Consider the following 10,057-nt stretch of genomic DNA (forward strand, 5'->3'; position numbering starts at 1 on the left):
CAGGACATGTTTATCTCATATGGCTCCTGAGATAATAATAATAAAAGGTGTATAACTAAGAACACAAGCATATACATTCAACAGTAAGAAAAACAAGTCTTAACAAATACATATGCTGAGAATAAAATGCCTCTCTCTGTGTCGTTTATGGCACTGGAACTACTCAACCCGGTACCACAGATTGAGTCCAGATATGGGATCATCACTCCGGTTGCGCTACATTTCCTTCATTTTGGGATTGAAACTGTTCACTTAATTGTGGTTTAGAAAGTGTTGCGTGTTAGGGGGAGAGAAAGGTCAGGAGGTCAGTGTGAAGAATGCCGTCTCCTCTTCTCCAGGGGTGTGGTTTTCCTCAGAAGTGACACTTTATGATCCTTATCTGGAGACCATCACCTCGCAGCTACAAGTTAGGACGCCAGGATATTTCTGCGTGGAGTCTGCATGTTCTCCCCGTGCAGCGTGGGTTCTCTCGCGGTGTAAAGATAATGGATAGATGGATATGATAGATGGATCCACTCTGTAGATGTTCCATTTTGGCGTGAGTTTTAGGTTAGCTGTCTTCTGAAATGGTTTCTTACCAGATTTACAGCTGTGGTAAAGGGTCTCTGGATTTTCTTTGTATTGCTATTGAATGTTCTGCTACTCGGTCCGCTACAGTGGTAACAATATGTCACAAAAACCAATAGAAACGATGGCAAATAAGAAAATAAGCAAAGGTTAATGCGGCAGAACTGCTCTGGAAATCTGTTGGCGCTGATTGACTGTCAACCTATCCAGGGTTATTCCTTTAGCTTTTAATGTTTCCCATGTATACTGAGATAGTATTCAGCCCTGCAATAAATAGAGATAAGCATGCATAGAAAATGGATGACTGACTGGCTCCTAGCCAGTTCTCAGGACCTGCAGTTTTGCAGCCCACTCATTTAAAATAAAGAGCACCATTTAGCCCTGGTGCACAAGAGTAAACACATGGGCTTTGTCTTGAAGGTTGCCACAGTTGAAGTAGATGGATAGTTTTTTTGTGTTAAAACTTGCTCATTTCATTGGAATTATATGATTCAATGCATATTTTAAGCCTTGCCTGCTTTGCTGCAAGCCAAACGCCCCATTATGGAGCATGTCTTAAAATGAAACTTCTCTTCTTGTTATTTTTAAGGTCAAAGGGAGAGATGAAACACCTCCCATTTGTGTATTCTGTGGATCTCTGAAATCAACAACTCCAAACCAGCTGACCACCATGAATGCCTCAGACCCGCTAGTGGCCAAGAACACCCCATTCTGCTTCTCCAACACCACCCTACCATTCAAGTTCAGCCCCAGCGTCACCTCAATCTACTTCTCATCCATCTTCATGGCTTTGGGTCTCCCCTCCAATCTCATCGCCTTTATTGTTCTCCTCAAATCCTTCCACCGGACATGTAGCCGCTCACGCTCTTTCTTCCTGATCTTCCTGGGCGGCCTTGTGATTACCGACTTCATGGGTCTCCTGGTCACAGGCTCCATTGTGGTCTCCTTCTATGTTACACATTTTAACTGGCAAGAGATAGACCCAAACTGTCATTTCTGTAACTTCATGGGTATGTCGATGGTCTTCTACGGACTGTGCCCACTGCTGCTCGGCGCCACCATGGCCATGGAGCGCTTCATTGGCATCAACCATCCATTCGCACGCTCCACCAGCATGCCCAAGAGCCGGACTGTGTCCATGGTGCTGATGGTGTGGTTCATCGCCGGCTGCATAGCTTTGCTGCCTTTAACAGGTCTCGGAAGCTACCACATACAGTTGCCCGGCTCCTGGTGTTTTTTCAACATCAGCTCAGAGGGAAATGACATGGCCTTCTCCCTGATCTTCTCTCTGGTCGGACTGGTTTGCATCGCTGTGTCATTTTTGCTGAACACAGTGAGTGTGGTGACCCTGATCAAGGTGTGCTGTGGACAGGACAGGACCCAACGGCGACGAGACCACGAAGTGGAGATGATGGTGCAGCTTATCCTGATCATGATCATCGCTTCTGTTTGCTGGTGTCCCCTTCTGGTGAGTTGTTTTTTTATTTATTTTTTTAAATAAGTAGACCATATGTATGAGGTGTGTCAGAAAAGTTTCAGGACTGGTGTCACAAAGCATATATTTCAACTACAAACTTTCCCCTTCCAAGTAATCCCCCTGGAGTCTAACACACTTCCCCAGCCTTCTCTGCCACGCCGCCATGCACTCCTGGAAGGATTCTTCCAGGATCCTCTGCAGCTCCATTGTCACAGCCATCTTGATGTCGTCCACGTCTTCAAACGGGTCCCCTTGATGACCCCCTTGAGCTTGGGGAAGAGGAAAAAAAATCCCACGGAGCCAGACGGGGTGAGTAGGGAGGTTGCTCCAGCACGGAGATGTTCTTCTCAGCCAGGAACTGTGGGATGCTCAGGGCGTTGTGAGCAGGTGCGTTGTCATGGTGAAGCAGCCATGACTCGTCCTGCCACAACTCTCACCTCGTCTGGCGCACTGAATGAAGCAAACACCACAGGATCTCTTTGTAGACGTGCTGGTTGATCATCTGAAGGGGAAAACTCCTAGTTTGTAGTTTGGATTTGAAATATCGTTTTTGACACCAGTCCTGGAGCTTTTCTGACACAGCTCGTATTTTTGTGTCCATATATATTTTTAGTTCAGTTTTAGTGGAAAATGCAGGATTTCACTTCGGTAATTTCACTTTTGTGTTTGGCAGTAAGTGAGAGTCAGACTGATTTGTTATAAGTTTCAAGAACTTTGTGGCTTTTGCTAAATTCTGCACTTCAATTGAAGACGACAGAAGACAAATTTATACCATTTCTTGAGTGAAGTTTTCACCAGATAGCCCACTTGATGCTAAAAGTCAGTTTTACTCCATTTTTAATGTTACTTCTTTCTTGCGTTCATCCTGTTCATCCTAACAGTATTACAAACACACACATTTATCGAGGGCAAATATGATAAATTAGTCATCGTGAATGGCACATCATCTGATATTTCAGTCCTACTTAAGTTTAATGCAATTCTCGATATGAATCTGGCCTACAGCAACTTAAAGGATATTACAGAATTTCTCAAGCCGGATTCAGTCACTGAAGCAATTTTATTATCTCTGCATATGAATAATTTCTATACAATGGTTATCTTTTGGACAAAAACCTTCCTTAAACTGCCTTTTTTCCAAATGTAATTCTCATAGGAGACAAATTTATATGGCGAGGACCCACTGAGTGAACTGACACATAGCTGTAAAATAAACGGAGCATTCTGGTCTTGTTAAAGCGCTATTGGCCTCCACAGGAAGGTCTTTGGCCCTGCTTCAACCTGTGTAAATGTTTGTGGGCCTCTGTAACTGTAGTCTGTGGTCTGCTGCAGCGTGTGTTGTGTGGTGATAAGACCAATGGAAGAGTGTGTCTTATTCTGTGCAAGACAGAAGGGGAATATCTGTTTACTCCGTCCTTCATTTCTTGTATCTTTACGCTCTTTTTTTAGTAGTGTATGCACTCCTTTGACAATAAACTCTACTTTGATCATTTTGGAAATACATAGGCTGAATTTTGAGGAAAATTATCCACACAGCAACACCAGTCAGGAAGTAATTAACAGGAAGATTACAACAATATTGATTCATAATATTTTAAGGCCTTCTGTCTTACAGTTTCCACCAGTTGCTGTGTGGAAAATGTTTCTCACATATATGAAAGCACCCAGCGTGACCTGAGCCATCCAACTCGTTTTGTTATCAGCGCTGCTCTTCAAATGTTTGAACCGTAATGAAGCATCACAAGATTCTAAGCTCCTTTTCTCGGCTTCGCTCTATATGCTTCATTTCTTCTTGGCAATGAAGCTTCCTGACTAGCTGATCTGACAGCCTTTCTGCTCTCGCCCCGGATCAAAGAACTACTTAAAGCCTGACCTTAAATGAAACAGTTCAGCTCCAGAGCATGATTGAAAGAGTGCCTTAAAAGGAAAACTAAGCCATTACAACTACGACATGTCATGAATAACTTTAAAAAAAGGTCAAATAGGGAAGCAAATGCATGTGGTCTGACAATCATACGGGTTGGAAATTAATCTAAAGAGCAGACATATTATTTGAAAACAAAATGAAGGATGGAAACCCAACTGTCTACTGTTATCTACAGCTGGACAACACAGTGGTACTTTAGCTAATCTGGTTAAAACTATCTGCATCCTTCCAACCTTTATGACTGTCTGACTGTTTTTTTGTCTCTTTGGTCCTTCTGGAAAAATGCTCCAAAATCTCAGCAATTACTTTGACTACAGTACGAGGTGTGTCAGAAAAGTTCCAGGACTGGTGTCACAAAACATATACTTCAAACCCAAACTATAAACTACGGCCCTTCAGATGATCAACCAGCACGTCTACAAAAAGATCATGGCTGCTTCACCATGACAACGCTCATGCTCATAACGCCCTGAGCATCTGACAGTTCCGGGCTGAGAAGAACATCGCCGTGCTGGAGCGACCTCCACACTCACCCCATCTGGCTCCGTGGGGTTGTTTCCTCTTCCCCAAGCTCACGGGGGTCATCAAGGGGACCCGTTTTGAAGACGTGGACGACATCAAGATGGCTGTGACGACGGAGGATCCAGGAAGAATCCTTCCAGGAGTGCATGGCGGCAGAGAAGGCTGGGAAGTGTGTTAGACTCCAGGGGGATTACTTCAAAGGGGAAAGTACGAAGATACATCTTTTGCGACACCAGTCCTGAAGCTTTTCTGACACATCTCGTATTGTAAATGTATGAAAAAGATACAACCCATGTTTTCCTGTTAATCATACTAGCTGAGCTGTGTTGACTATTGTAGATTTGGGGTAAAGCACATGCTTGCAGAAGCAACATCAAGACTTCTCAAATTAGGTTCCTTTCCATTGATCAAACTGTCTTATTTGTTTCTCTTTCCATTTTGAATACTTGACGGGGTCCTTTGATAACTCCACAAAAACCCTTCCACTATTATGCAAACATGTCATGCTGTATGGATCTGTGCTTTAAGCGTAGAGAAGTTTAAAGCCCCTACCTGTGGAGTTGATTTAGGATCTTTTTGTTACAGCATCTACCAGACTGTCATTTTTGATGCCACCACTAGGGGTCTCTAAAATCTATAAGTCAATCACAACCATAGGGGCTTTAAACTGAGCACATCCCAGTAAGAAACAAGCAAGATCAAAGTCCCTGACTGGAAAACCTGTTTGTCTACAGTCCTGTCTAACCTTAGTTGTGTGATGCCCTGCACAGATTTATATTCTGACCAGCGTGGTGACTTCCACTTCTGTAACACCTGAAAAGATTTTGTTCTTCATACGAATGGCTACCTGCAATCAGATACTTGACCCCTGGATATACATCATGTGTCAAGTGTCCCGACTGAGGCGAGTAAAGAACAAAACAAAGTTGTCCACATGTAACAATGGCATAGCTTACCCACAGTCCACTGCTCACCTCCATCGTACTTTAAGTCTGTGCTGTCCTTTGCCGGCTACATCCGCATTTTCCAAGCATCTGCTAATGGAACTCAGCGAGAGACTCGTTTTTGCATTGCAGTTTACTCTTCACCTTGCAGCTTCCAAAACATTTCTCATGAGCTCATAGAATAACCAAGAGCATGCTTCAATGCAGTTCATGTCCCATCTTGTTTTTTTCCCCCCTTCATTTCACTCCAAGTCAGTTAATAAACATTTCACCGAAACAGTTTAATCCATTGTCACTGTTGTTTATTGCCCTTGCACATTCTTTCATTTCCTGAAGCAAACCAGATGGTTTCTCGTCGAAACCACGATTGCAGACTGTAGCTTTATTTAGTTACTCGAGCATTTCTTGAGAGCAGAGCTGCAGAAGTTGTTACCAAAAAGAGTTAAACATCAAGAAAGTTGCTCCAGAAAAAATGCAAATCAAGCTACAGCAAGTTATCTACAGTCAGGCCTGTTTGACGCTCAGCACTTGAAATAGTCTCGTTTCCAGCAAACAACATCATCATCGCCGCTCTTCAGCCACTAAGTAAGCCACTAAGCTAACTGGCACTCTGCAAAACTGTGGAGTCCCCGGAGCACCTTTGCCGCTGAGAAAAGTTCACCCTCACAAAAACTGTGGTTTACACTTCAAGAGCCAAGACTTGCCCGCAACAATTTTTGAACACTTTGAAGTGGATTTAGGTAACTATTTTCCTCCGCTGCTTGGATGTAAACCACAGGAGAACAGGATTCTGACACCAGCTGAATTTTGAATAGGAACTTTAAGCAACACTAAGCCAATTTGTCATTCCTAAAGGAGCTTGTTAGCATGTTTTGCCCTCACAGGAGACTGTTTTGGTAATGCTAATAAGGCTATGCCTCACATAAAATGCTGCAGCTTAACTAAAGCAGGGGGGATAATTGTTTTACAGCAGCCACTGCCTCAGGAGGGCCATGGCAAAATTAGCCCTGTCATTCCCTTAGTGGACTTAACACATAGTGAGTGTCCATTTGCATTTGCAATATTAACTAAATTCACCTTCCTTCTCTCATTCCCTATTTCTAATCTCTTCTTCTAACTCTTTTAAACTGTAATTTGCTGTCCCTTGTAATTTTCTTCTTGTAACTTTCTGTCTTTAACCACCTCATTCCTTGCCACTCCTGTCTTCCATTTCTTTCCTCTCTGTGGTTCTTCTTGTCTTAATCCCTTTGTCTCTGTCACCCCTCCACCTATCCTCCACAACCAGGTCTTTATCGCTAAAACTGTGCTGTCCGGAGGACCTCTCCAGGTCAGATACCTACTGCTATGGCTCCGCTTCGCCACCTGGAATCAGATCCTAGACCCATGGGTGTACATCCTGTTTCGCAGGTCAGTTTTTAAGAGGGTCTACCCCCGCCTCGACTGGTCCCGGGGCTCCGTCATAAGCCTGTACCCATCTTTCAGCGACACCGTCCGCAGGTTGACAAGAGCTTCACTCAAGAGCACCCTGGGCTCGGATGAAACAGACGGGACAGAGAAATCAAATGTGACTCCCATATCTGCCTTAAAGGCAGAACCTCCTTCTCCTTGATGGACTAGATGCAGTAGACTGTGTGGCATCATCAGGGTCACAGCATATGTTTGACTGTTTCCACTTTGATTTTTCAGTGGCCTGTGACCAGGATACTTTGGAGGATTGCACCAGTAATTTGAAAGGAAAAAATCCTGCTATGTTATTGCATATGCTTTGAAATGTTTTGCAGTATCAGTAATGACACTTTGTAGATGTACTGTTTTGAGTTTTAAACATTATGTCACAGTAGATAAACTCATTTAGGTGACTGCTGTCATGCAATGTTTCAAATCTGTGGGGCAAGATGTCCTTTAAACCCACGAACAGTTCAACCACACAGTGTTTAATATCGCATTCTCAGTATTTAACTTAACATGTTGGGGAGGCTGTATGGTGGATCGGTGGTTAGCACTGTTGCCTCACAGCTAGAAGGTCGCTGGTTTGCGTCCCAGTGAGGACACCTGGGATCTTTCTGCGTGGAGTCTCCATGTTCTCCCCGTGCAGCGTGGGTTCTCTCTGGGTCCTCCGGCTTCCTCCCACACAGTTCAAAAACATATTGAGGTTAATTGGTGATTCTAAATTGTGAATGTGAGTGTGCTTGGTTGTCTGTCTCTAAGTGTAGCCCTGTGATAGACTGGTGACCTGTCCAGGGTGTCCCCTGCCTTCACCCTGAGTCAGCTGGGATAGACTCCAGCCCCCTCGCGACCCTAGTGAGGATTAAGCGGTGTATAGATTATGGATGGATGGATGTTGGAGGAAACCCTTGAATGTTCATAGCAACAGAAAAAACGATGAACTCCAAAATCATCAAACACTGAAAACTGACTCCTGAGCGTGTGGAGATGCTTAGAAGTAAAAATGGTTTGACCAAAATGACATGTATCAAGCACTTTCAGTACTATTTCCATTTCATTACAGGAATTATTATATTCTGTATACATATTTATGTAGATGATACTGTCCTTTATTGTGACACTGGAGATACTTCAACATCGCATGCCACTGAAGTTGTTTTCAAATTATCAAGAGGGGAATTTCCAAACTTCCAAACCCTGTTGCTAACTTGAACTTCACAGATTTGTGTAAAAATGCTAAAGAGCATTTTTCCGTCATTAGTTATCCCTGACTAGAATCTTCTATTTCAGTCTTTGTGCTTTTCTGTCACTAATGAATACATGTAAGTTTGCCAGAAGAATTAAGGTTAGACTATATGGAGTGCATATAATTTATGTAACTGTAAAAATGGAAAATTATAAATTACAGCGTTAATATATGTCATATATAGTCAAAACTAATAATAAATAATTTGAACTACTTTCAAATGATGCATGAAACTAACTAAATAAATAGGATGAAATGTCAAACTGCTATTTTAAAAAAGCCTGATGTCGAGGTTAGACATTTAGGGAAACTAATATTTAGAAAGCATAATTGTTGTTTTTCCCATCACGGTCTAGGTTGCCTGTTACCTTTTACAGTGTTCGGTGATATTAGATATGGACAGTAACGTGTTACTTGTTTAAAAGGCAGTGTTACTACCTTACCGATTTCTCATTGTATTGCTGGTTTGCATTTGTTCTCCTCATTGGTGATTTTAAATTGTACAATGTGTGTGTGTTGCATGAATATTGATATTAGACAAATGTTGTCCAAAAAATATGGTCAGCGAATGGTTGGGTGTACCTAAGAGTATCTGTGCATCATGCAGATGTTTAAAGGTTTTTCAGTAGATGTCAGCTGAGAAGGTGTTTATGTGGACAACATTCACAAATTGAAGCAGGATTTGCTTGTTTAAACGCATCCAGTTTGATAATTTTACCATTTTAGCCGTGAAAATCAAAGCTAAATTGTTTTTTATCCTATCTGACACTACATGATTGCTTAGTTATTCAGATATGCAGAGTGAAATATTCACACTGATCCTGTAAATAAATTGTTTTGAACATTGCATTATCACTTACGTCAATTAGACTGTCACCCAATTACCGGACAAACAACTGAACCAGTCACGGATAATGGCTCGGATGCGTCTTGTCCCAACTCCTTAGCAGTATCTTCCAGTGAAAATGAAGCGTACAGGTTGAATGTGCTCGACGGAAAACAGCATGTGATTGTACATACAAATAAAGTGAAATGCAGAAAATCTGTTTGGAATCGACTTTTCTTTGAAACACACACACACACACACACACGGGCTTGACAGCTGTGACTTTATCCACTTTATTTAAAGATTAAACATGTAAAATGTGCCGTACATTTTCAGGTCTTCATAAAGGGGGAGAAATCATATACAAAGCGTCAAAACAAAACATCACTACCTGATGATAAATACTGATGTAGCTCAAATTCTGCAGCCAGGAGACAAACTGCAATTTTGAAATTTCGCAGTACTTGCTTATATGTTTGCAAAAAAAAAAAACAGGCGTGAATTTTGTCCACATTGTCTGATGTTGCCTTATTTTCACAGTAAATACTCTCCGATGCAGAGGCACAAAAAGAGTAACACTTTGAAATGAGGAGCAGTGATGCCAAAGTATCACAAACTGCTGCAGTATATTTACATTCTCTTTCTGTCTCTGTCTTTGAAACATGGCAAAAGTGGAAAGCAAGCGAATACGCGACATATGTGATGGTGTTTTATTTTCAGTGAGCACGAAAACCTTCATGTCTTTCTGGAGAAAACATTGCGAGGAAATCCACGGAGACCGTTTACATGCACACAAGCATAAGCACAAACACGCACGGAGCTTATGTTTTCTTCTTTTTATTGTGGGCAGTTAAGGGCCGAGTTCGTGTTTGACAGTCACGACGATGCGGGAAAATCTGAATTGCAAATCAGCGAGGTACAGCTGGAGACTGGTCCCTTGGTATTACGTTCTCAGGTAATCTATTTGTTTATTGTCTTAAAGCTGATATTTTTGCAAGTTCGAGTTCAGATTAGTCACCTACCGGAAGATGGAGAGCGTTCAAATTGCAACTATTTTTTTGAATTTTGAGGCCACTTGGGTAAATCACTTGCAGAGATGCAG

General features: G+C 42.2%; 1 protein-coding gene across 2 annotated transcripts in view; it reads left to right on the forward strand.

The window, feature by feature from the left end:
• tbxa2r (thromboxane A2 receptor) overlaps positions 1-7,488 on the forward strand; it is a 13,335-nt gene extending 5,847 nt beyond the window's left edge. Inside the window, exons 2-3 of one of the 2 annotated variants that reach the window (XM_008292200.1) lie at positions 1,157-2,035; positions 6,723-7,488. In XM_008292200.1, the coding sequence (XP_008290422.1) occupies positions 1,238-2,035; positions 6,723-7,046 (1,122 nt within the window). In that variant the 5' untranslated portion in view covers positions 1,157-1,237 and the 3' untranslated portion in view covers positions 7,047-7,488. Of the gene's footprint in view, positions 1-1,156; positions 2,036-5,263; positions 6,599-6,722 lie in introns of those variants that run through there. The other variant, XM_008292199.1, reaches the window with a different exon arrangement.
• Positions 7,489-10,057: the final 2,569 nt, after the last annotated feature.

This window comes from Stegastes partitus, unplaced genomic scaffold, assembly GCF_000690725.1.
Source record: "Stegastes partitus isolate 25-593 unplaced genomic scaffold, Stegastes_partitus-1.0.2 Scaffold793, whole genome shotgun sequence".
In the NCBI taxonomy this organism is placed as follows: domain Eukaryota; kingdom Metazoa; phylum Chordata; class Actinopteri; family Pomacentridae; genus Stegastes; species Stegastes partitus.